Source organism: Micropterus dolomieu, linkage group LG04 (assembly GCF_021292245.1).
Source record: "Micropterus dolomieu isolate WLL.071019.BEF.003 ecotype Adirondacks linkage group LG04, ASM2129224v1, whole genome shotgun sequence".
In the NCBI taxonomy this organism is placed as follows: Eukaryota; Metazoa; Chordata; class Actinopteri; order Centrarchiformes; family Centrarchidae; genus Micropterus; species Micropterus dolomieu.
Window position 1 is genome coordinate 28,595,449 of NC_060153.1, and position 26,232 is coordinate 28,621,680.

Consider the following 26,232-nt stretch of genomic DNA (forward strand, 5'->3'; position numbering starts at 1 on the left):
GCCTGTAAGAGATTTTCTGTAGTACAATAAATTAATTTTAAAAAAGTAAGAAGATGTTCAGTGTTAAATGGCCCCAAGGTTGAATGACAGTAGATAACCTGTCCCTTACTTATAGCTTGGTCATTAGAAACAAGTGTGCAGAATTATGAGTTGTGAGTGAGTTGTGTGTAAAAGATGCCAGCAGTGTTGTAGTTGTGTTTAACGTGTATTTACCATTTTGCAACACAAATGCATCACGGTGCAAAATGTGTTTTAGTGAGTGAGAATATATTTAGAGTTTTGCTAAAAAAGTGGATGAGATTTGCTAAAGTGTCTAACTTCCTGAACTTATTTAAGGTTTTGTCAGGATTCAGAGGGGAACCCAGAAGCAGATCAGACAAGTTTAACAGTTTATTTGATAAAGAGTAAATTGTGTAAAGGGAGGTGCTGGCAGGCAAGAGTGGGGGTCCAGCAGTGGGGTAAGATCCAGAGGGTGGCTGGCTGATTGGCTTGGAGAGTGAAGGTCCACGCACTCTGTCTTACAGGAGAAGTGAGCAAAGTTAGTTGAGTTCTGGGACTGAGTTTCCAGGGCTGATCTCAAGAGATGGTTCCTGAGACAGAGAGACACAGTTAATTCTAGGCAACCACAGACGAGAAGCGAATAGCTCAGGCAGGCAGAAACGGGCAACTAAGTTCAATAACTGGCTAGAAAGCAATAGCATCCGTAATACTTCACAACAATCCAGCAGTGACTGGATGTGTGGCAGGCATTGATGAGGTGCAGGTGCGGTGACGACCTCAGCCAGGTGTGTGAGTAGCCAGAGACTGGCACGCCCCCCGAACACTGCCAGGAAAGTGACTCAAAACACCACAAGATGAAAACACAATGAGCACCCAGCACATAAATCCCAGACCTAAACAAACACTCAAACACTCCACACGGCCGGGGGATCGTGACAGGTTTTGACAAATGGGTTAAGGCCACTGAGCATTTGGTTCAGAGAATGTGGTTTAATATTTTAGCAATTGTGAAAAACTGTAAGAAGCGAAATAGGTCTGGGTTGAATCTTTTTTGAAATGGAGGCTTGGGTTAGAGTTGTGGCAAATACCCAGAAATGATTCGGTAAACATGGTTGAGAGTAGAAGGGACAGCAAGTAAAACCATCAACAGAGGAATCCGTCAGAATTGAACATATAATTTCTTTCTGTAAATTGCAGCCACATCTGTATCTTTCACTTTCAACATTAATACAATAACCCCCCACATCAATACTACAGAACAAAACGATTTCTTTGGAAACAAGGTGCTTCAAATCATCTCTGGCAAGAACAACGGGTAAGTACTATGTTTCAGTCAAAAGGTATTACTGGTAATAGCAAGCCCTCCTTGTTATTACTCACATTGTTAAACACTTGATATTGATCATTTACAGTGTTGGGCACCTTACTCAGAAATTGTAATAAATTACTTTTTAGAACAAGAAATTCCCTGTGCACAGCAAAAACACTCAGGTACCAGTAGGTCACGGATTTGGCAATAAAATCGGTTAGTTTTTACTCATTACTCCTTAAAAAAGTAATAATATTAATTTACTTATTACTTGGTATTAAAAGTATCTAGTTATGTTACTATATTGCTTTCATACCCCTGCCGCCGCCTCATCCTAAAAAGTGATGGACAACCTGTTCAGCAGCTCATTTTAGAAATAATAATAATAATTAACCTTAGGAGTCAACAATCAACCAAACTGAAAACACTGCAGCCTCTCAAAACAGATGATGCTGTACAGTATGGGCAATGGATATACAGAAATATATTTCACAAAATAAAAAACGGTTTTACTACAGCAGTGAGGAGTATTTTTTTTTGTTTGTTTGTTTTTGTTTTTTTTACAAAACATAAGGTTTCTTAACGCCACTGGCTGAAATAAGAAAATAAAAAAAGTCTCTCCTGACTTTTGAACTGCAGTTTTTTCTGCACATGCATTTATAAGAGCAGTATTCATTGTTACAAAACGGAGGAACATCCATCTTCCTCGTTCTCCATCCTTCCTTTAGCTTTTTGGCTAGCAGCCTTGCCGACTTGAACAACATCATCATGCCCCAAACCTGCCTTCACATCAAGGATGGTGCGTTCAGGTAACGCAGCATTACTTGGATTAGTAACTGTAATATCTTATTACTGTTTTGGAAATAGTTATCCTTTACACTACTAGTTAATGGGCAAAAGTAATAATATTACAGTAGTGAGTAACACGTTACTACCCAACACTAATCATTAGTACTGATCAGTAGTAGTAGCCTAGTAGTACGCTACAGCAGAAATTACATTTAAGCATGTATTTGGTGTTCAATCTTACATTTGTGTCCAACTATGCCCATGGTTCCTAATAGTTTTCTCAAGATGGTCATAAATGCAACCGATAGGCCCATGAGCCATATTCTAATGAGAGCCTGATAAGTTCAAAGGCCACTTGGCCTCTATTTACTATTTCAACAAAGCAAATAGGTAAAGGCAACCCCCTTCCTCAGCAAAAGAAGGAATAAGCAAAGCACATGCAGCAGCTGGGACTTACCATGATTGTTGTCATTGTTGTTTTGTCACAGTTAGCCCAAAAATGTGGTTTTGTGTTGCAATGGTGACATTCTCCAACAATGCCAGAGCAGCTGTGGCTTTTTTAGTGCGTGTGCTATTAAGGCAACACCTGTATACCATACTTGGTGATAATATTTACATCATCATTATTAAATATCAAAGAGTTGATTAATAATGAATTGTGGCATGCACTTGGGTTTAGTGCAAATGCATTATTTATACATCTGTCCCCTGGTATAAATGTGGTCCAGAAGATTAATATTTTCATGTCTGTTGACCTCACCCCCAGGAGACTTGTCACTGCACCTCAGCAGCTAAACAGATCTGAAGAAACATGCAGATCTGATCTAAACCAAACCCACCAGTGCTTCATTATTCCAGGTACATTAATATGTTTTGTCAAATAAATATTCCACAATTAATCAGAATATTATAATATATGAAGAAATACTGCACAAAACATAAAATGAAAACATAGGCTAAATCCAAAAGTCTACCCTCTGAACTTACAAACTTGTACTGTGACATGTCAGAAGTGCTCACCATCACCACATCAAGTCTGCAAAGGCACTGAACTATGAGGGGAATTCAAGTGCTATGAGACGGGAATTCAGACCTTAATTATTACATCACCAATGCCGAGAGGTTGATCCTGTAATTAATGTAATTGCACAGGAAAGGCAATTCATGTGCAATTACACACAGTATGCTATTTATCTTAAAGAATATTTGTTAATGGTTCAGTGTGTACGTTTTAGTTGCATCTAGTGGTGAGGGTTGCAAATTGCAACCAGCGTCTCAGTGAATTTACGTACTCCTAGGATGGTTCAATTTCACCAGTTGTGAAGTTGTTATTCCGACTTCAATGCGTGTTCATGTGCTCTTAATCAGGAATGTGGAATCAACATGGACACTACAACAAAGATGTGCTGGATTAGCATTATCAGAGCGAGACAGAGACATCTAGTTCACTCTACATGGACCGCAAATTAAACGTTATAGCCATATTACAAATTACATGTTTGCAAAATATGTCTATGCAAGTTCTGTTTACTTCTTTATGTCCCATGTATACTATTTCTCTTTGTGCAATAAGGATTTAAGCAGGAAAAAAGATTCTGATTATTCCGACACAACACGAATCACACTACTAATGAACCAGTCAACTACTACTACTACTAACGTTACTTCTTCCTTATCGCACATATTCAACGTAGTGACGAAACGCGATCTGTAGAGCAGTTTGTCCATTTCGGCTACTGTAGAAACATGGCAGTGCAACATGGCGACTACCATGTAAGAGGACCCGCGGTTATGTAGATAGAAATGGCTCATTCTAAGGTAATAAAAACATAACTGTTCATTATGTAAGGTCTTGATACAGCACTGAAAACATAATTATGGATAATATATTGCATTCTGTCATTAGATCCTCCTTAACACACACACACACACACACACATTACACACTGAACTTCTGACTTAATATTAATTTGACACAGATTCAATTATCATTATTAATAATGGCACAGCTGTAATAAAGTTGTTGTAGTTTCAATGTGTCATCCATATGACTATATGTAAATATTTCACAATCTACATTCACAATCCAGACCTCCAAAACTCTGCATGTGCAGAGAGGTTGAGAGAGGAACTGAGAGAAGCAGTCAAACAGAGAGTGAAAGACATAGGCAGGCCGTCAGACAACTAGAGACAGATAGACAGAGAGAGAGAGATACAGACAGAGAAAGGGGGGGAGAGGGAGTGTTCAGACAATTGGATTCAGCCTTGTATTTTACTGTAGCTGAATGATGGTATTTTTTTATGAATAGTACTGACCAGATGCTATTTTCACAGAAATGTCTCTCACAAACAAAATATTACCAATCAAACACTTTGGACTGTCAATAACTGAAGATGCCACACTCTCCCTATACACGGTAAGAAAATAGCAAAGCCCGATAAGTTAGATAAAATACACCATCTCTGTGAAATTTCTATGAAGTTCTAAGCAAAACAATTCAATGTGATGAATCTAAATTATTTCCTCTTTTATTTTCAGATCTAGGTCTGAAGTCCAAGTGCAATCCTTGAATGTAATAAAAACTCCTTTCTGAACATCTTAGATCCTCTTCAGCAAATCTCCTGTTACACAACAGGGGTCAAAGGTAAAAGACATTTAGGCCCCATCCACACTACTACGTTTTAGTTTACAAACGGAGAATTAAAATGAATATGATCTTTGTCCACACCAGCGTTTTAGCTGCGTATCAGAGTTAATCTCTGTCTACATTAAAACGACTGAAAACGCACATCTATTGACCATTCACGTATACTGGGCATGCACATGCCGGTGTAAGCATGAATCAGATGGTCTACTCCGTAGTTACAGAAGATTTGGCGAAAGAATAAAGAAATGCAGATGAAGAATCAGACCAGACTTTTTTTTGCATGCACCAATAACGAGTTGGGACTGTTACTGAATATAACACGGGACTGTGCACCGGAAAACAGACTGGGAGTCGTTGCAAAGTAAACGGTAGCATGCAAAGTAGCCTATAAGTTTAGGCAGTTTCGGAGTTTCGAAACGCAAAACGGGGTCAGCAGCATTTCCAGACTTCTCCGTTTTAGGTCTTCGTTTTCGACGTTTAAGTCTGGACGGTAGGTGCAAACGTAGCAAAAGGTCTCTTCTCTTCTCCCACTCGGTGATTGTAAAATCTTTTACTTTTTGCAGCAAAATATTATTCTCAATGTTTGGTCCTGACTAAATATTCTTTACACATTTTTACACAACTCTACTTTTTGCAGAATTCATAAAAAAGACAGTGGACCTTGTCTTTCTTTTTGATGGATCAGGAAGTATGACAGAAGCAGAGTTCAACCAAAATAAAGATTTCATAAAGGATGTTATGAAGAGCCTTTCAAACACATCAGTCAAGGTCACTGCACTACTGCAACATTAAAACATTCATAGGACTTACTTAATTATACACAGAATATTATACGAAAACTTACGTGTCTGCTTTTTTTCAGTTTGCAGCAGTTCAGTTCTCGTTTGATTACAGGATGGTTTTTAACTTCAGTGACTTTAATGATGGCAGAGCTCTCGATGAATCCCATATGAAGACTCTCACCAACACACACAAAGCTCTCGAATTTGTGTTGTAAGTTACAAACAGTTCTCAAACTCCTGAACTACTGAATTACATTAAAATATCAGTTGTTATTGACAAGAAGTGGCACAGTCCAACTGTATGATTATGACCATATTATTTGTAGATAGGTTTAGTTTTTTTTAATATTCTGAGCATTAAAAATGTTTACATTTGTTGTTTCAGGGAGAAAATCTTTGACAACCCAGATGCAGGTGCTTCTCCTGACGCAACTAAAGTTCTGGTACTAATCACAGATGGAGATCCCAGTGATACAGACAATTATGGGATTATTAAAAGATATAATGAAAAACATGTCATTCGCTTTGTCATTGGGGTAAGCTGTCATGTGATATAACCTGTCACAGTATTTTGTTTTATTTGTCCTGTAGATAAATCTTTGTTGAATCATGTGTTTATTCAGCTAAAACAATCAGGGACCTCAGGGATCAATCCTTGGAACTGATCTGTTCACTGCTATGCAGATGATTCACAGTCGTACTTCTCAGAAGAAAACAGACCTGTTCAGACATTTACATTGACCAGCATGGGAACATTTCAAATAGTTCGTCTTCAGTTAATACTTTAACAATCGTGGCCGATCTCAGCCTTAAATAGAGCAACTTGTTTTGTTTCCAGTTTTGAGTCTATTATTGTGCAACATGGTGTTGTTTATCTTGTTGACATCGGACTTGGAGGTACTTCATAATTTCAAGCAGCATTCTGGTTTCAGGTCAAAGCTGCTAAGCTGGATAAATTTAAGGCCATTGCTTCAGATCCAATCGACAAATATGCCTTAAAAATTGAGAACTATGACGAACTCATAGGGATGATGAAAAACTTTCACAACAAGATCTTTACAATGGAAGGTGGTGTAAAGTTGTTTTTAACTGGTGTAATACTGTTTTTACAAAAATCCATTTTATCTTCCTGGTGTGCCCCTGCAATAGTAACAAGGTAAGTAAAGTCAAAAAGACCTAATCTGGACGCTTTCAAAATCTATATCTTTTACCTTCATACGGGTGCAGGTAAACAGTACCTTTAGACAGAATAATATCAGGTAAAAGTTCATATACAGTAACAACAGTTTCATAAAATATGAATAAAGCCAGTTACACAACACCTATTTTGGACTATTATGTTACGCTTTTCTGCAATGCACCTTTCCAAAGTATGTTCTGTCCTTAGCAAGGAGGACAACTGAAGGTCCAGACTTTTCACTGTTAGAAATATGGACCTTTCATTATACTCTTTGACTTGTCAGTGCGCTATCATTACTGTACTATTTTATGGAGAGGTAATTAGTGTATGTAAATACACTGTTATTAAAACTTAAGGCTAAAAAGCAGGATCTCACTTTGATGTACTTGGTGTTCCTTAAGCACTTGTTTTTTTTAATAACTCGTTTTTTAAACAACAGAAAAAAATATTCTTACCACTAGTGGGGCAATAAGAAGAAGAAGAATTACTTTATTAATCTCCTTAAGGGTTTTTCGGTCAGTCAACAGTTAGGGGTTTGGTACATTGCCCAAGGTCCCCTCAACAGTGCCCAGGAAGTAATCTGCCACCTCTCCGGCTACCAGTCCATACTCCTTACTGTGTGGTCCACGCTGGACTTAAAAGGCCACCTTCTTGTTCTAAAACAAAGTTCCCTTGGACTGAGAAGATTTGCCTGACAGTAGTGGTCCCTGATCTTTAGATGTCTCTTCAATCATTTCCTCTCCACTGCCTCACTGGACCAAACAGCCACAATCAAAGTTGTCTGACTGCGCAGGTCAGTTAAGTGTTGGTAGCTCCACTCATTTCAATGCTTTGACCAGACCTGCATATTTATGTCAACAGGATACCTTGATCCTGGGTTCAGTTGGAACAAACAGCTGGCGTGGTTTTCTCCACAAACAAAAGCCAACACAAACTGAAGTTCCACACATGCAGATGGACTCTTACATGGGTATTTTACATAAACCTATTTATTTCTATTCAGATTATCTGCTTCTTTAATATTTTTACTTGGCTTGAGATATTTGTTCTATTTTATTTTAGTTGATGCAAGTCAAATCAATTATATAGCCACAAATCACAAATTTGCCTCAGGACACGACACCCAATTTCAATCAGGAAAAATGTTTTAAAGGGGGAAAATGACAGAAATCTCAGGAAGAGCAACAGAGGAGGAATTATGTGTGTACAGAATAGACCAGTAAAATTCTATTGTGGACATATCAGGATGAAAAAATTATAAAAAGATTGTAACATGAATGAGGAAGGGATCCAAGAGGTCATCAAGCAACTTCAGCTGTCACCAAACAAATTGGACCTGAGCCACATAAACTCTTATCCACAAAAAAACATAACAAATATAAACTATAATGATTAGTTTACAAACTAAAGTATGAGATTAATATAGCTTTGTATTGTAAAAGTAGTAAACAAATGGGATCATAAACTGAGTGAAAGTGTATCTACAACCTCTTTATAATAACAAACAACAGCATTAAGCTTCTTACTGTAAACTGGACGTGATTTTAGAAACTGAACACTTCCTTCCCTGCATTTTAACTCTTAGACAGTATGCATATATATTATATACAATTTGATGTGAGTGAATATATAGATTGTCAAATGTGACTGACACTGTTGCAGGATACTCTATTTCTGTTGGAGAGAAGAATAACGCTCCTCTATATTTCACATATTTCTCATATGAAAGTTTATACCTGCTTTATCATACATACGCTGATAAACAACTTCTTGTACTTGAATGACAGATTACGCAATGTCTGAAAAGTAGCCTACATCATTTAAGCTCAAATGTGGGAAAAATAAAAATTTTGTTGCATATTTTAAAATAATTTAATTTAGTAAAAGTTTGGATTTTGTAACATACAGATAGCAGAGTATGTCAACTGTATTTATTATTTCTAAAATATTAGTTGTAGTATTTTTTCCTTCAGTTTGTTAGTCGGTGTGAGAGAAACAGGAAATGTAGGGAGAAAGATAAGTATTGTAGAAGCAGAGTTCAGTGCAACTTCAATTTTGCTCCAAAGTATGGAATGAGATTTGTGCCTATTTTGTCAATTTAGCCTGCTAGCTGTTTTGTTATCTTAAGTTAGAAGTTAAGCTTTTAAATTACTTATAAAATTGGCATTATCTGAAACGATTGCTAACTATGTAACGTTAGCCTTTACTGTGTTTGTGTGTGATAGCTTTCATTAAAAAACACAGTAATTTGCCTTTTCTTTGTAGAACAATGTAAAATTGTGAGACCTGCAGACCTGAACAGACCTATTGATGATGTCTGCAAGGCTTAAAACAACAAAACGGCTTGGAGGCTACAGCTCAGACAACATATATAATCAATACTCACTTTAGTAATCTTTCCAGTGTATAGGGTGTCAACACAGCTGAACGTCTGGGGCACTGAGTTGTCACTCAAACACTCATTAGCCAATAAAGATGCACCCCTGAAAAACCCGCCCACACAAGACATTTGTGTCAGAACTGCAAACAAAAAGTGAAGCAATGCAAATGAGAGAGCTGGCAGAACTGACAGTGAGAGCAAAAGGTGTTATTAGTTAGTTTTTTTCTTGCTCAAATTCTTTTTCTTTGTTTGATGTTTAAAAGGTTTTGTTTGTTTAAATTGGCACAAATCTGATTCCGTACCAAAGTGCATAGAGAGGGGGGAAAGTCTGAAGAGATCAAAACTCCACAACGCCTTAATTGTCAGACCAACGCATCTTTGGCTTGTGGCCTTCATCAGGGTCAGAGAGAGGAGTATGACATGCAGCAAATGTCTCCAGTCGAACCGTAGACATTGTGGTTATGTGGTGTACTGGGTTTTCTTCAGCGTTATGTCAAGCAGCTCTACGGCCTACATTCAGCAAAGTCAAATTTGTTAGATTAATCCCTGAAATTTTGAACTGTTGGGATATTAACTGAGGTGTGGCCACTCAATTCATTTATAATCTTATATGCTGAAATACTTCAAAACATGTTAAATAGTCTTTTAAAGAATGAATTAAAATATTATCCGCATATGTCGTTAAGAAATGGTATGTATTGTGGACTGGTTTGTGATCCTGTGCAAGTGGCTCCAGAGATAACAGAGATTGTAAGGGGGACAGAAGATATTGCTTGTCAAGACCAATGCAGTGGCATTAGCACAGAACACTTTTTACCTGGATAGAATGTATACATGTTGGTTTTGTCAACATGGTAAAGTTACTTTTTTCTTCTTTTCCAACTTCAATTACTTAAAACTTGTTTGTAACTCACACGCTTTCAGATTGGTTCCTACTTTGGTGCAGAGCTGTGCTCAGTAGATGTCAACTCAGACGGTAACACTGACTTCCTGCTGGTGGGAGCTCCCCTGTTTAACCAGCCTCAGGAGAAGACACAAGGCCAGATCTACGTCTATACACTGACTGATGAGGTGGGCTGTGATAAAGGTTCAGATTCAGTGAGAGAAAATTGGCGACAGACACCGAGGGATACGGAGTCATTTCAGCCAGGTGAGACAGAGAAAACCGCAGCTGCAGATTTCCTGTCAGTCAGGATCAATCATTCATCATCAGGGTTAGACACATGCCAGTAGATCAGGCTAACACTGGTTTGGACTTAACCTCGAAATCCATACTGATGAATAACATGAGGAGGGTGTCAATCTTTAAAACCTGTAAACCTGAAATCATGGGCTGGAGTGTTATCCTGTGTCTGACAGTGTCGGAGAATCTAAGATTTGAAATTGGCGCCTCACAGTCCCAAAACAGACCCAGTTTTTATATGTTTATATAGCAAAACTCGACCAGTTACGTTACCACTCGTCACAACTGTCAAAATCAGCTTTATTTGCCAGGTATGTGTACACATGACGAATTTGACTCTGGATTGTACATTGCTCACGATGTGCTTACTTATACAATAATACAATAACAAAATGATACAGTAATAAAATCAAACACAGGCTACAGTATGGGGAACACATGCACTTGATTATTATTACGGCTTATGCCGGTGTCGCCTCCTAACATTTTGCGCCCTAGGCAACCACCTATGTCGCCTATGCCATGGGCCGGCCCTGGCTAATCCATTTTTAAATCAATGTATGTTTGGCGTGTTTTTAATGTCTTGGCTCGTCTGTCTTTTCAACCTGAGGAGATATGCACTGAGACAACTGACTGTCTGGGTAACACCGAGGAAAATATAGTCCTACCAATGGTTACCTTAACTGCTTGCTTTGAAATGGTCGAAACAACAAAGAGCAAAGCAGGTAGGGACCTGATCCAATGAGGGACTGTACAGAAATTGTACGGGGGTTGGTAAAGAAAAGGGCGTTCTCTGGCCAAGTTGGTTTCATTGTGATGGGCAGTCAGACATCTGGTCTGACCATAGCCAACCAGACGCATGAGTGATGTTGGGTGTAGTTCGAAGTAAAACAGGCTTTAAACCTCCAGCCAAAAGGGCAATCACTGCTTTTCAGCCTGCTGTCAAGTTACTCTTACTAAGCAGAGCCTTGCATTTTTAAATAAACTGAAATATGAGATTCAGCTGACCCTACCTACACCAATAATTTTCTTGATTGTCCCAAATCTGATTCCTCAACAACTGCTGATGCTTCTCACTTGCGGCTAATTTAATCCATTTGGATGCTTTTGCAGGGGCAGGGAACTCAGGACTGAGCATCTTGTGTGTGCTCAGCCTGGATCCAATGAGAGAAACACATCAAGCTTTCTTCAGTCCGATTGATAAGACAGCTAGGAATCTTACCTCAACGTTAAAGCTCAGGAATAAAGACACCTGCTTCAACTACCCAGTCTACAGGTCCGTATGGAGATTTTATAGAGAAACTGACCTTCCTGTCTATGTAAATAATCCATACATCCACCTAAGTACATCTAATGGATGGTGATCTCCTATAATTCTACTTTCCATCAATACTACACCTTAAAAGTGGAGAGGGAATTTTAAAAAAGCATGTTTTTATTTATTTATTAATAATAAATATGTTTTTTGTACCAGCGTGGCATTGAACTCCCACTAAGGCAGAACCATTAAATAATCACAGGAGACAGGGATAAAAAAACTACTAACTACATAATAATCTTTATTAGGTAAATAGCAACTATTCAACAATTCATAAAAAAGGAAGGAGGGGTACAACAGGCCACACCTCACCAGCTGTTAAGTCCACTACACACGGTGAAACACAGGGCTGGGCTCTTAAGGCACATCGCTCGAACACATCACGCTAACACTCCCTAACTGGAGGCACAGTTATGGGATGACTTATCTGTTAACAAGCACTGCAATCCACAACCCACCAACTTCAGGTGAAAAGCATTTGACTATATCTATATCGAAGTATATCTTAATAAAGTATATCTTATCCTGCCTGAGATCTATGATTAAATCTCCCCCACTGCTCTCCCTGCCCACACCTTTGAAACTCCTAAAATATACACATTTAGCAAATAGTTTAAAAGGTGTGCTTCACTTGAAGCGTAAAAAAATGAGAGCATGTTTGGGCTATACTTTCAATCTCTTCTTAGCCATCAACTTGATATTTGTGTTAAAAAATAATAAAGTGCTGATGATTTCCATTTAAACTTAAATGTTGGTTAATAAAGTATGTCCATCTGCTCTGTTTCAGATGATATGCATTTCCTTGTTTTGTTTTTTCAAAAGCTCAAATCCTCACCAACCCACCTGCCCATGTAGCACCTTTCTGTCACATTATTAGAAATTTTAAACTAGACTCTTCTTATTCATGTTTCCAGTAATGTTGCTTAATATTTCTTTAAAAATATGATGACTCTTATTTTCCTTCGCAGAAATGTGTGGATGACAAATCATCACCGGTCAGCATCAGACTAAACTTCTTCCAAGTTGATAGTGAGAGAGCGAGTGCCGTCCTGAACGTGGACAGCAAAAGGCAGGCTGTTGCCGAGGTATGTACGGTGACTAAAGCGGAAAGCAGTCTGTCTAGATCGTTTTGCTTTTCTTTTATTATGCAACAAAAGATACCAACACATCTATTCTATATACACACACTTGTGGTGTGCATAGCTCTCAACCTTTCTTCCATGTAAACACATGACTGTGAAAAGTTTTCACCATTTCCCCCAGATTACTATAAGTTGTCTGGAGAAATCTAAATGATAAAACTAAAACAAATGCAAAAGAAAAAACTGTTCGTCATTTACCAACAATCATGTCCTTGTTCTGTTTTGACGACCAATTTTTGACTTGCTCTCTGTTTTCAAGTTTCCTGAACAGAAACTACAACCATTTTACAGGTTCCCTTTCGAAAGTAATGTTGAGGAAATGACACCTGTGTTGCTGAACTTGGAAGCTGGATTTCAAGTATGTCAAACAGCAAGAGAGAAGCATCATGTATATAATAAAAGTATATCACAAATGTTTCCATACATACTGTATATCTGCCCAGAATACAAAGTTTTTGGTGCAGTGTTGTTGAAATGTCCTCCTTCGTTGTTGGCCAAGTACAATATATGGCATCAAAAAGACAACATCTGAAGTTGTGAGTGCTCTTTTAACTCTGCTTTATAACACACACACACATCCTGATTCAAACGTAGATATTAGAGTTGTTGCCCGATGTGTCTCTGTGTTTTCAAACAGTAATGTCTGGGAAAATCTAAACATGTATTTCAACAACATTTTTATGCACATTGAAAACAAAAATAAGTAGAATTCACCATCAGTTGCAAAACTTACTTATGCAGTCAGTGTAGAATAAATTACTCATATTTACTAGGATACACTCAGATCAGTGTTTGGGGATCATATTCTTTTTTTTTTTTTTTATATATACCAATGAACAAAAACTTGTTAAAACCTAAAATATTTTAATGTTCAATTATTTTCACAAAAATGTTGATGTGCAGAAAAATATAATTGTAAAAACGGCACAAAAAAGGACTAATCCAATAAAGTCTGTAGGTTTGAAATAAAAAAAACATGATTTACATATGTACACCCTCATTAGATGTTTACCATGACGGACCACAAGGCAAGACTACTCAAGAGTGTTTCCACACACGAGCAATTCCAGCGTTAATGTCCGAAGTGGAAAACAGAGGCGTCTAAAGTCTTGAAAAGGTCCTTGAGTGGTGTGGCCGACATGTTCCCATTCACCGACTTTCCTTCCTCTGATGTGTACTTCAGTCTTGATCGGGTATAATGCTGCATCAGCGGCAACACTGGTTTGAATGGCAAGTTGTGTGTGCCAGAGTTTCTCTCCTGAGATTCAGTCATTCCTGGACTGCCGACACTCGACCCACCTGTTGCCTCCAAGAAGACTGGATGAGTCTGAAGAAAGGGCTGGTGCTCTGATGGCTGTAAAACTGTTTCTTCGGGGGACTGTTTGTGAGAATCGTGAGTCTAAGGAGAAACAAGAACAAGCAGAAAGCGGTTGGCAACCACACAGTATTCAGAGAAAGGTAGGATCCAATACAACTTGGGCTATAGAGCTCGACAGTCTCATCCTGCCGATGGGAATTCCAAAAATCAACAGCAACAACATCCGAAGTCTCAAGACATCTTATTTCTCTGTGCTAGAGCTTAATTTTTGTAAAACAATTTAAAATGCTTTACATAAAAGCAACATAGTGCAATATAAAAAGACATTCAAATACAATTTAAAGAGTTACATAGAAAATAAAAGCAAAATAAAACAGGAGTTTAAAAGTTACAGTGCAGCGTAACATATCAGCAGTTTCTTCAAATCTGTTCAGTTAATGATTATTTTCATTACGGATTAAACTGCTGATTATTTTCACCATTAATTGATAGATTGTTTGGTTTGTACAAAAATAAGAGCCCAAAGTCACACCTTCACGATGCTTGTTTTGTCCAACCAACAGGCCAATCCTCAAAATTATTAACAATACATATAAATTATTAAAATAATTTAAAGGAAAAGCAACAAATCAAATTTGAGAAGCAGGAAACATGGAATGTTTTTACATGAAAAATGACCATTTCAACTTCACATTTTCAATTAATTGACTAATCATCTTCTTGTTGTTGTAGTTTAATTTATAACAAAACATTTGATATGGCTTTTCATACATTTGTACTATAATAATTTATAAGAGTAGAAGTACACAGTGGTATGAAAAGAAAATACTGACATGTTTCGTCATTAGATTAGGACAATAATTGTCCTAAGTTAAGAGGAAATTTGTATAAGTCAATACCACATACACCATTATCCTAGCAGCTCTGTGAGGCTATAATGTGGCTATAAATTAAACAATAAATGTAATAGTGGACTATGCTATTCTAATCCAATATGCGTCTTTTTTTTTGTCATTTCAGCGGGTATCTCCTCACGGTTCGCTAGCTGTCCGTTCTGTGTGTGCACCAAAAAAAACATAAATATCTTGTGTTTGTACACAGCACTGGCTCTGTAAACAGGTGGCTGCCACACAACACTATTGTAACCATGATTTGTGTGTCAGATAACATTAAATGACCTGCCTGCGGACACTTAACTTATTTTCTAGTTCACCAAGATATGCTGTGTCTGGAGCTGTTGTGCTGCTCTGGGACCGTCTCGTCCTCTCTGCATGTGAGCTTCGCAACAGCAACTGTAGCGACAGTTTGCTAATCCACAATGTTACATTGAACTTGCTGTGGCATTGTTCGCTCTGTCACGGTATTGACATCTCCAGAATCGCATACCCCATCTTTAAGAGATAAGACACCTTTATTTCCTGTTGGGAAATTTGTTCTGGACACCCTCCTGCAGTTCCACAGGAAATCCGGTCATACATACTATATAGTGACCAGCTTTTAAAGATTTATGTTTTTAAGGGTAGATGAAGAGGAGCACCCATTAGCAACGGTCACTTAATAAAAGTACACAAAGTAAAAGTAAATCGTTTCAAAACTGGTGAGGCCCCACTTGACAAACACTACATGTGTTATGGGTACAAAAAGCTGCCCCGTCCTTACAGTAAAATACCTACCTTGAGCTTCTTCTTCCGCCTCCCCTTTTTCTTAGCTTCCTGCTGTTGCTTCTCAGAGACACACCCCGTACTGCTTTTGTCCTTTGTGTCACTTTCTGAAATGCAATCAAAACAATAACAGATTATTGTTCAAGTCTACCAGGACGATTTTATACTCAAATATGAATAGAAATGTCTTGAATAAACAGAATGAGCACCTGAAGGGACACTGATCTGAATGCTGTCCTGTTGGTAGGGGCTTAGGCACAGAAACAGAGTCTTCAGAACTGAATTTGCAGTGGCTGCTGCTGCAGAGTCTACTAAATGAACAAGGGATTAACAACATATTTCAGCAGTGCAAGTAAACATTTCCTGAACTAGTATGTGTGTAAGTGTGCAATGTGTGGCATGTCCTTACCTTTGTGATTTGAGATGTCGGGCAGCTGCTCACGAACATGGGTTGTAAATGGACTGTTACCACAAGGAGTAGGATCGGTAGACATCTCACCAAGAGAATTGGACACAAGACTACAGACGGGATTCAACAGCTGCTTTGTATGCTGATTTACATGCTCAGGACTGTTTTCGTTTCCAATTTTAGGATTAGAAGAGAAATTAGGGGATCTTGGCAGGGGAGAGATTTCTTTTACATCAGTTCTGACCTGTAGTGGGAGAGGTGTCTCTAAATTAGAAGCTCTTTGTTTGGAGTCTGATGAATGAGATGTGTTATCAATGGACTGGTTTGACTGTTGAGAACAGGAGGAAGTCCTTGAACAATCTGGTTGAGGCGGCATGTGTGGGAGAGGAGCAGCACTGAGAGGGGCAGCAAAAAGGCTGAGGAAGGACCTGGCAGAGGCTTTGTCAGGTTCAAGCACAGTTTTAGCAGGAGTACTTCTGCAATCTGCAGACTGTGGAGCAGGGCAGGAAGACTGAATTAAACCCTGAGGACAAGAGGAACTTGTTACAGAATCGTCTAAAGGCTGCAGAGTGTCAGAGATGGGGCCTGCGAAGAGGCTATGAACGGGTCTTTTCATAGTCTTTTTACACCCAACTGCCAAATCACCACAATGTGCCACTTTACTGCTGCAATGTGCTGTGGTTTCAGTTGAATGATGTTCTGTGCCAAGTTTGAGGTCAGATTGTGTCTTTTTGGAGTGCAGGTGGATCTCAGTGGGTTGTTTTGCAGCAAAATGAGAACTGACCGAGTTTGTAGTTTCACTTGTCTTAAAGGGGCTGGTGGCAGGTTCAACAGGAGCCGCACCTCCACCTTTAATCTCTGTGAAACCTGAAGAGGGATAAAAAGGCTTTACTGAGGCTTGTGAGTCAGCTCTCTGAACAGAGAGATGCGGTGTTAGTTGTGTTGGACGTTCGGAAGTAGGTGTCTTACTAGGGGGCCTTGAAAAAATGCTTTTGTTCTTATTGGATCCAAAAGGAAGACCATCACTTTTACAGTTTACAGAGCATGTACTGTCCGTAGGCAGGTGCGTGCCTCCTTTCATATCTCCTTTGCTTTTGGAGGATGCAGACTTCTCTGCCACAGTGACACGAGAATGCACCAATTCCAACTTGACTTCATGAGAATCATTTTGGGCAGGTTTCAGGGACTCTGGCATATCCCCACCTTGTTTCTTGTGATCCCCCGAGGCCAGAGTAAGATTAGGGCAGGTCTTTGAAATCCGGCCAGTGTGCATTTGGAGGGATGACAGGCTCTTGAACATTTTTTCCTGGGATTTCTTCTCCACATTTCTGGTATTTATCGAATATAACACCTTCTCATTTTGGTGTTCTGAGTTTAGAAAAGGCTTAGTGTTCTCAAAGTAACTTTTTGGGCTATAGGAAACTATTTGTGCAGTAGGAGGGCCAGGCGTGTGTTCAAGGGTAGAATATCCCACTGATTTACAAGACCTGAGAACAGCATCAACAGAGTAGGGAACTTTGCTTTGGTTTGCAGAGCCGGGTGTGCAATCAGAAGACGTGAGAGGGGCAGATTGTTGACTTCCTGGAGTTGTGAAGAAACTAGAGAAAGGTCTGGACAGCTGAGGTCCAAGCACTGCTTCAACTGAATAACAAACTGGCTCCTCATGACTAAGCTTAGGTGATGGGGGGCCATGAGGCTGCGTGGCATTTGACTCATGTGATGGGACAGCTTCCTTCATGAAATCAGCCAGTTCTTCAGTCTGACATAACAAGGCTTCCTTCTCAGCATTTGTGTCTGCGCTTTTGTAAAAGTTAGGCCTGAAAAATACAAATATTCATGTGAATATAAATTCTAAAAGTCATAACTTGTATGTGTGACAAAATCACAAAGACAGGCTTAAGCTTGTATGTGCATACCTAAGTGGTTGTAGAAGTATATCAGGGGTTGTATTGGCTTCTAGAATTTCAGACTCGTCCGTGTTCGCTGGTTGTCCTGACGACTCTTGTTCGGCTTTTTTCGCAAGTTCATAAAGGTCATTATCCCGTTTTAGTGCCTGCAGTGAGAAGAAGTGACGCACATGTGATTTTCAGCACAGAACAATGCAAATAAAACATTTTGAGAACATTTTCATGACTGAACTTTTACGTACACACCTCATCCAACAGTTTGGTAGTGACATCATTAAGCTGCTCATGTGAAAACCTGCAATCTGCTCCTTGAGAACATTTTCCTTTTTTATGGAAGAACTTGCAGGGGAAGGACTGTGCAGCTTAGTTTAAGGAAATAATAGATTTTTCACAGTTCGCAGTACAATACTCATCACCACAAAGCTGTAAAGGTCATTGCTCTCAAAGGATATTGTGCATGTACGGGCAGCTGTCCCCTTTCGTGCAGAATCCTTGGACGTAAAATTTGCAAACTTCTTTGATGAGGTCGTTGTAACCCTGAATATGTTCCAGTTGGCAGTCGTCACCCTGCATACAGGAAAGGGAAGAAAGCAATGTTATGATACTACTAGTTGTAACAGCACTCGATAAAAGCATGAGGCCAGTTACTCTGACTTGTCAATTTTGGCGTCATATCACTTTTAAAAAATATTATTAATACACACGATAAACGTAACCTGCCTTGAGGCACCTTCCCCACATGAAATGTCGACAAAGTAACCGCCCATCCACCAACAAAGCGTTCTGGTCCATGAACTCCTGTGTCATGGACCTCGTCTTTTTTGCTTGGAAGTCCTAAGAGGAAAGATGAGCATAACAACATTTTCATTAATAGATGATTAATACATTTTGAAGGAAGCATTGTTTTGGCCCCTGACCTAATTCCTAGGGGCATTTTGAGCCTGTGTTAGGGGCTGTTCCTTTTTCACTTAAATTTAGTGGGTTGATTTGTGTAGATTACGTGTGTCTGATGTTGATATTGCACAGTACAAAACATTTTTTAATTCAGAAAAAGAACTAAATTCCTCTTCATGCAAATTTCCTTTCATTCAGACCGCAACAAACATTTGATGATGGATAAAATATATCCTGAAAAGCACAACCGTTTCCTGCTTACCTGCTTATTATCTTTATCGTCCCATCTACCTTTTCTCCATGTAGGTCTTGACTGATGGCTGCCACCTCTATTGGCAGGCTTCCCTCTACCCTTCTGCTGATGCCGATTGTTCTGCCTCTCGGTCTTCTTTTTTTGTTGTTGCTGATTGTTTGCATGATGATTATTTTTGGTTTTGTAATTCTGACCTTTGTGATACACGTTACTGTAGCCAGCTTTATTTCTTTGGTTATGTATCACCTCTTTGTTGAAATCAACATTTGCGTGTTCACTATAAGTGTTCTGCATATGGTAGCGTATAGCCTTGGAGTCATCGTCTTTGAAGGATGTAGCATTATAAGTTCTGGTTGTTTGGGCTTGGTAACATCGCTTCTGTGGAAAGAAAGTGCATAGAGATTAAATGTCAAAGATGTCTGTTAATATTGTAAGATTTATCTGAACTTTTGCAAGAACATAAATAACAATTCATGCAACAAGCAGCATAAACCTTGAAGAACTTCAGTAAACTCAGTTGCACGTGGACTCACATCAAATGAATGCGGTCTAATGCAACATTCCTGCAATAAAAGTTATAATATTCCGTTTTTGTTGAAACTCTTTTAGAGGTACTGAATAAACCGTACGGTCATTTTGAAGGCAATAAGATATATTGAAGTGTTTCTAAGTTGTGTGTAATATTAGCCTACTTAGACAATATTTTCTTAATAGTAATTTATTGTTTTTTATATGCATCTTCATTAATAGACTTTTTAAAATTAGTTTTTCTTTAAGTTATCTACAGTTTAGATATGACACTTGGGATGTTGATAAAAATCCCTATTTAAAATTGCCCAACTAATCTTTATTTGTTTTCACTTGCCATCTGTCATTCGTGCTTGATGAATCTTGACATATGTTGTCTTATTTTAAGGCTGTTTGCTTTATTATCAATTATTGATGTTGCCATTGTCTCAGGTATTTTTGATTTGGTTTTAGTAATTAGATTAGATGTGTGTGTTTCATGTGGTGAATTTGATGCCTGAAATCCTTTTCCTATGCATCTGTCTACCAGGTGTGCATCAGACAACTCCTACAGCCTTCATGAAGGTACGGTTTATTGCAGTGCAGTTATATTAGTCTGTATTAGTGTTGCATACCTTTACCACAATAACTGGAAACTGAGTGTATCTAAAATAATGCAGAAACCTACAACTTTCCATCAGATGTAGCGGTGCGGCCAGCTAATACTTCCAACTGTGACATGTGAAAATTCAACAAAGTTCTGGAACAAGGACACAAATATTAAATATGTGATGTTAACTTTACAATGTAATCAAATTACATTATAGTTCAACTTCAACTCACCTTTGAGTAAGGGCCAGCCTGCTCACCCTGGGTTTTCCTCTTTCTGGCATTGCCTCTTTTGCCATTGTCAGTGTCGTTCCTATGAAACACAAGTCATGTATATTAACTGATATAGATGAAAGCCATTAAATTAGAACAGCTCTTTCAAACACAGCAAAGCTAATGGCTATCTATGGTTCAATACCGGTGTGTAAAGGCTGGTTGACCAGGGCTCCTGACATCTTCTTCAACCACAGACAGTCTCGTGAACAGGTTTGCAAAAGCCATTTTATTTTGCTTGTCATTAGGTGTTATGTTTTTCTGTTCAGGCCTGACGAAGCCCCAAAATATTCAGGTTTCGAGTCCAGTAAACTGTGGTTCACATGGCTCCGTTAGCTACAAACGTCACTCCACCGTTTACCTTCCCCTCTTCTTCCGTGTTTGAGATCGACGTCACCTCGATGGACTCTACCAAATATGGACGGGGGGTGCGCGGACCCTGACGACTGGCGCTCCCTAGTGGTAAAGTTTTGTATTGTCTGTACATACGTCACCAAATACACCAGAAAATTATGTTCTGTATAATGACCACCCCATTTTTTTTTATAGTTTATTGAGAAAACGATGTAGTATTTCAAAACTACTAACCCTTCACTTCATCCACGTCTTCTCCTGTTTTTCCCAAAGTGACAGAAAGTCAATTAATCATGTAGGCCTACGTACACTGTTGCAGATTTTTCTTAACAAAGGGTTTAATTTTAACCCAGCTCAGTGTACACACTCTAAATGGATGTACTATTGATGCTTTTTCTTATTTGTGTCCTTTTGTGATGCAGCTCTGGGTTGGGTTGATCCAAGGATTTGGCTATCTGTTAAAAGAATCTTCAAATCTCCTACTATGACAATGTCTGCTAGGAAAAAGGCCATAATATTGTAATAATTGTAATAATATATGTTCTTTCTATAAATTAGATTTCTAAAAAAAGTACTGTATTATCCCATGATTTGTCACATTAGAATAATCTTAATTTGTCAAATGAGATTAAATCCCTTGAGATTTGGAGACATTGGGTGGGATTTGGGGACAAAGCTGTACAAAGTCTTCCATTCAAATGCATTGATGTACAGTTGTTGCTGTTAGAATAATTATTATATTAACTGAGGGCAGAAAATTGTGATACTTACAATTACAATAATACAATTGCCTCAGAGAATCCAAATTTGGTCACGCTTTTATGATATGAAAAACCAAATGTCAGAAACATCCTTTTGAACAACTACATAGACACACACACACACACTGAGGGAGTATTTAGATTTAGGTCTCAGTCTGTGGATTTACACCCACTCATTTTATGTTTCAGTAGCAAAAGCTATCAGGTGTGGGAGTTATATGTGGTAATTTCATTAATTTGCTAATACTGACAAACAATTTGCACATGAATGTACTGACTTAATAAACCAGGCAGCGGAGCACAAAGTTGATGCTCTCTCATTTTAAAGCAAAGCTACTGTGTCCAGTTTGCTACTATGTGTTATTGTCAAGAGAGATTAACACTTAAATTAATGGGATTAAAATGTTATTGAATCCTCTTGGCTGAATAGTGAACAAGCAAACTCTCATCAATCAGCAAGAATGATAAAAGCTCAGATGAGATAGAAGCTGGACTTTGTTCCTCCACATATGAGGCCGTCCCTGAGTCTGGCTCAAAGTGCAGGTCACGCAGAGTGTTTCAGTATTGCCTCTGTGCATGTGTTTGTGTTTCCCCTCAGTCTCTGCACTCGAAGTCTGTTCATACTAAGCATTTTGAGCTACAGGATGACCCGTTGGGCCCTTCTTGCTCCCTTCCTGCTCCTGCTGGGCCTGTTTATCCACAGTGCTGTCAGTCAAGAGGCTGAGGAGGACCCAGCTACAGCAGCAGCAGCAGCAGCACCACCACAGGGCCAGGCCTCTGATGGCACGCAGGCGGAGGACGAGAACCAAGAGTGGGGACTAAACTCCCTCAGAGACAGCTTTGAGTCAGTCGGCGGCTACTTTGACTCGATGCTGGAGTTCATGGGCGGACGTGATGGAGTGTGCCAATACCGCTGTCGATATGGTAAGTCAGTTAAATTGATCAGTAAGCCTTGTGCAGTGTGGCTTAATGTTAGAATAATACTGCCAATCAGCCTTTCACCAGCCAGTTCCACCACTGACTTATCTTTTTGGTTGTTTTTTCCAAAAGATGTTAGAATTAAATCTTAATTCAAAGTAGGAAATGTCTTGGAACACTGATCACACGCAGTAGGACAATCTGCTGGTAACCCACATAAAATTATTCCACAAGGGTAGGATATCTGAGGAGTGTTTGGAGTCCTCCAGCTGATGCTGTTTCAACACAATAAAACACTTGGGGAAAACACAAAATACTTTGCCTGTACTGCCTGTATGGGACACCAATTGAAACCCAGTAATAATGCTCTGATACTTACCTTCACGTATGATTGTACTTGTACTCATTACCTTTGTTATCAAATGGAAGAGGGCCTAGAAATGGACTGTGACCCCACCATGATAGGAGAGGTTTCATGCAGTGACGAATATGATGTGAATGGATATGAACCAAATAAGTAACCTTTGTTTCTCTATGGGCAAACACGGATCAACTTTTAAACCTACATGGTTGTCAGAGTCCAGCCCATTTCCACTGGCCTGTTGTGAAACATGAGCTACACCTGTTTTGCTTTGCTTCCCCTCTCAGGTAAAGCTCCTCTTCCTCGTGCTGGCTACCAGATGCCAGAACCTGATGGATGTAGCTCTTACTTCTTTGGTCTTCCTGTTCCAGATGGGGTATTCTTCTTCTATTCATCTATTCAGGGAAAATTCATGTAATTTATCTAACTTGGAAAATTGATACTGATAGAAAGAGTTGAATCTACATCCCTAAAATAAAAACTATTGGTGTGGGGAAGAGGGTCAAAACTTATGTTTGACTTTTTAAAAACCAAGACGCTCCCCAGAGTTAATGACATTTGCTTTGGACCCTCCCCACGACTTAAAAAAGCTGCAACATCCTCCGCCCTAATATTTCAATTTAGCCCTGCTAAACAATTTAATGGACCATTAATTGTCTTTGTTGTGTGCCAGATGGACATCGGCATCCCTGCTATGACCAAGTGTTGCAATCAGCTGGATATGTGTTACGACACCTGCGGCTCCAACAAGTACCGCTGCGACTCCAAGTTCCGCTGGTGCCTCCACAGCATCTGCTCTGACCTCAAGAAGAGCCTTGGCTTTGTGTCAAAAGTTGAAGGTTGGTAAATTTTTTGATCTTTATTTCATCCAGGGCAGGGTTACTGAGCCCATCACCATTTTCAGCACTTTTCTGCCTTCTATTCTCACCTTTAATCAGTGGTTGACAAAGTATTCAGATCCTTTGCTTAAGTAAAAGTACTAACATGCCACTCTAAAAACACTTTATATTACAAGCAACAGTACTGCACTGAAAATGTTACTTGGGTAAAAGTATACAGGTATAATCAGGAAAACGTACTTCAGTTTTAACAGTAAAAGTATTGCTACGTTTTTGTATCAGACTGCAATTATGGATTAATCCACTGATAATTTTCTCCATTAATCAACCTCTAATCTGTACTTAAGTATAGTACTTGAGCACATGTACTTAGTTACTGTCCACCACTGACTTTAATAATAAAACTGTACTGATTTGGGTACACACTCTACTTGCATTCAATACTTGCTACTGTGGACAGGGCCTGAGTTGACTTACATTGGCCCAACATGTGACAGCTGAAAATGATCTCATGATGACCAGTTGTGAGACTCGATACGTCATTTTAAAAATTTCCCTCCTTGAAAAAAGCAGGTGGGGTTGGAAAAGTTCACTGCTGCTCTGGGTATTTCAGCCAGTGACTCTGCAAAAGTCTACTTAAGTTTTAAAAAATTATGAATGTGGCGTTAATGTAATGTATAAAATCCATGTGAAAAAATTAGGGTCATATTAGAAAAGTGCAAAAAGTCTTGTCAACAGCTGATATTTGTACATTTTCTGAATTGAAGCGTAGGCTGAATAAATGTTAAATTACTGCAACATGTCGAAAATGACCTTCTTCTGTATATACTGCTTTGTACTGACTGCCAGCGCTGCTTCTGTTTCCCTCGTTTTCTTTCCTCAGCATGTGAAACGGTAGCTGACACCTTGTTCAACACGGTGTGGACTCTGGGCTGCAGACCCTACATGAACAGCCAGAGAGCAGCGTGCTACTGTCAAGGAGAGGAAAAAGATGAACTTTAGAATAAAACACAAACCACTCTCTATTTATAACAGTATCAACTTGAGCAACATACCGAATGATGAGGCTCTGAGTTACGGTGTTGCAAAGACTGCTGTGTGACTACACGAGTTACCTATTTGGAAGCTCTTGTTGTGCTTTTGCTCAAAGTCACTATTTTACTTTGCAACAAAATGTAGGTTATTGTTAAAAGTTCAACACTGTGTTGCAAGCCAAACGTGTATTTGTTAGTTTCTAGAGGTGCATCAATGCCATCAGTATAATACAGATGGAAATAGCATATTACATAAGAAAAGCTATAGATAGCCTCTTGTGATGTGTGTCATATGTGTAACATGTCATAGTTCACTATATGAATAAATGTTATTGACAAATACATGAATGTAACTATTTCATTTCATGGTATAGTACTGAATTATTTCCTCTTAGTCCTCAGATCAGTACATTGCATTAGCCAATTCACGTATTAGAGTACTTAGTATGGGTACCAGTTTTAATAATAATAATCAACTGGAAGTAATGAAAAATGGAGAGAGAAATGTGCCATTATTACCACCAGTGACAGGGCCATAACTACCATAAACTACTATGGTTAGAAACATTTTAACATTTGTAACGCTGTAACTAGCGCTTTCGTTAGTGTTTCTCCAACAGGAATGAGTGTTGACAAGGTGGAGTGAGTTTTGAAACAGCATTTAGACCTTGTTGTTGGGAAAATAAACAGTAAAGCTTTCTTTTAAGTCCATATATTTGGTAAGACAAAGTCCGAGTACATTTATTTTAGTTTGAGTCAGAGGAACATCTAAAGAGGCTTCCAAATAATACCAATACTACTACAACTACTAATAATAATAATATTGTGTAACATGTCCAAATCTGAGCTACAGCTCTAAAAAGGCAAACAAGAGTACAGTGGTGCCAAATGCAAAACTGTGCTGGCTCAAAAGGGTTTATCTACTGTACACAGATCATTTTACTACATCTAAGACTTTTCTGGTTCAGCTCTTCATAGTCAAATGTGGCTCAGTTTACATCCGTAAGCTCCACTTTGTCAGGCTCAGCTAGCCTTTGTTAGTTTTAGCTGTCCTTTGTCTGCCTAAGCTCTAATTTGAGTTCAGTGCTAACATGTGTTAAAGAGCTAATGTTTGCAACCTGGTCAGAGTTGCCTTTAAAAGGTACTGCACCAATTTAGCACTACACACTGTCAGGCTCACAGTGGCAATTTTAATTTTTTATCAAAATCGATGCAGCAGAACGTTTTTTTCAATGACTTCTAATCCATTCATTTTTGAGGTATCTTGTTATGAACTAAAGAGTCAGATAAGTGTAAATTCTGACCTTTTGTTGGCACTAGCTCAAAAGTCAGGGGATCAACGAAAGTCATTAGGATTCCCCCTCTAATAGGTGATGTGAGTGTTTGTGTCAAAAGTATACACA

At 38.8% G+C, this 26,232-nt stretch overlaps 3 protein-coding genes across 4 annotated transcripts; 2 read left to right on the forward strand and 1 right to left on the reverse strand.

Moving 5' to 3' along the window:
- Positions 1–1,190: 1,190 nt before the first annotated feature.
- Positions 1,191–12,885, forward strand: LOC123970451 (integrin alpha-L-like; the record flags this gene model as incomplete). The annotated part of the gene is made up of 15 exons (XM_046048496.1): positions 1,191–1,315; positions 2,868–2,956; positions 4,433–4,515; positions 4,650–4,743; positions 5,384–5,514; positions 5,609–5,739; positions 5,914–6,064; positions 6,461–6,684; positions 7,422–7,678; positions 9,816–9,838; positions 10,013–10,238; positions 10,835–11,014; positions 11,385–11,551; positions 12,558–12,674; positions 12,853–12,885. Coding segments are annotated over 15 exons (2,031 nt in total), but the record flags the coding sequence as incomplete, so codon positions are not given.
- LOC123969360 lies at positions 12,714–20,938 on the reverse strand. Of its 2 annotated transcripts, none has more exons than XM_046046682.1 (11): positions 20,708–20,938; positions 20,524–20,602; positions 19,183–19,551; positions 18,747–18,860; positions 18,479–18,593; positions 18,273–18,382; positions 18,036–18,172; positions 16,120–17,936; positions 15,920–16,018; positions 15,723–15,817; positions 12,714–14,130 (listed from the first exon to the last, which is right to left on the reverse strand). In XM_046046682.1, exons 1-11 carry the CDS (start codon positions 20,788–20,790, stop codon positions 13,804–13,806), a joined length of 3,345 nt encoding a protein of 1,114 aa, XP_045902638.1. In that variant the 5' UTR covers positions 20,791–20,938; the 3' UTR covers positions 12,714–13,803. The 2 variants fall into 2 exon arrangements, with proteins under 2 accessions (XP_045902638.1, XP_045902637.1); XM_046046681.1 differs by having other exon boundaries at positions 15,920–16,021.
- LOC123969388 (group XIIB secretory phospholipase A2-like protein) lies at positions 20,844–25,111 on the forward strand. The gene is made up of 5 exons (XM_046046746.1): positions 20,844–21,024; positions 22,276–22,601; positions 23,244–23,332; positions 23,630–23,795; positions 24,679–25,111. Exons 2-5 carry the CDS (start codon positions 22,322–22,324, stop codon positions 24,795–24,797), a joined length of 654 nt encoding a protein of 217 aa, XP_045902702.1. The 5' UTR covers positions 20,844–21,024; positions 22,276–22,321; the 3' UTR covers positions 24,798–25,111.
- The last annotated feature ends 1,121 nt before the right edge of the window (positions 25,112–26,232 follow it).

Excerpts from the sequence above, each read along its gene's own strand:
- LOC123969388 (XM_046046746.1), top strand. The coding sequence starts at position 22,322 with ATGACCCGTTGGGCCCTTCTTGCTCCCTTCCTGCTCCTGCTGGGCCTG. Across the intron at positions 23,333-23,629 it reads GTCTTCCTGTTCCAGATGGG|ATGGACATCGGCATCCCTGC; the intron begins GTATTCTTCTTC and ends GTTGTGTGCCAG. Across the intron at positions 23,796-24,678 it reads CTTTGTGTCAAAAGTTGAAG|CATGTGAAACGGTAGCTGAC; the intron begins GTTGGTAAATTT and ends TTCTTTCCTCAG.
- LOC123969360 (XM_046046681.1), bottom strand. The coding sequence starts at position 20,790 with ATGGCTTTTGCAAACCTGTTCACGAGACTGTCTGTGGTTGAAGAAGAT. Across the intron at positions 20,603-20,707 it reads CAACCAGCCTTTACACACCG|GAACGACACTGACAATGGCA; the intron begins GTATTGAACCAT and ends TGTGTTTCATAG. Across the intron at positions 17,937-18,035 it reads ATACTTCTACAACCACTTAG|GCCTAACTTTTACAAAAGCG; the intron begins GTATGCACATAC and ends TGTATTTTTCAG.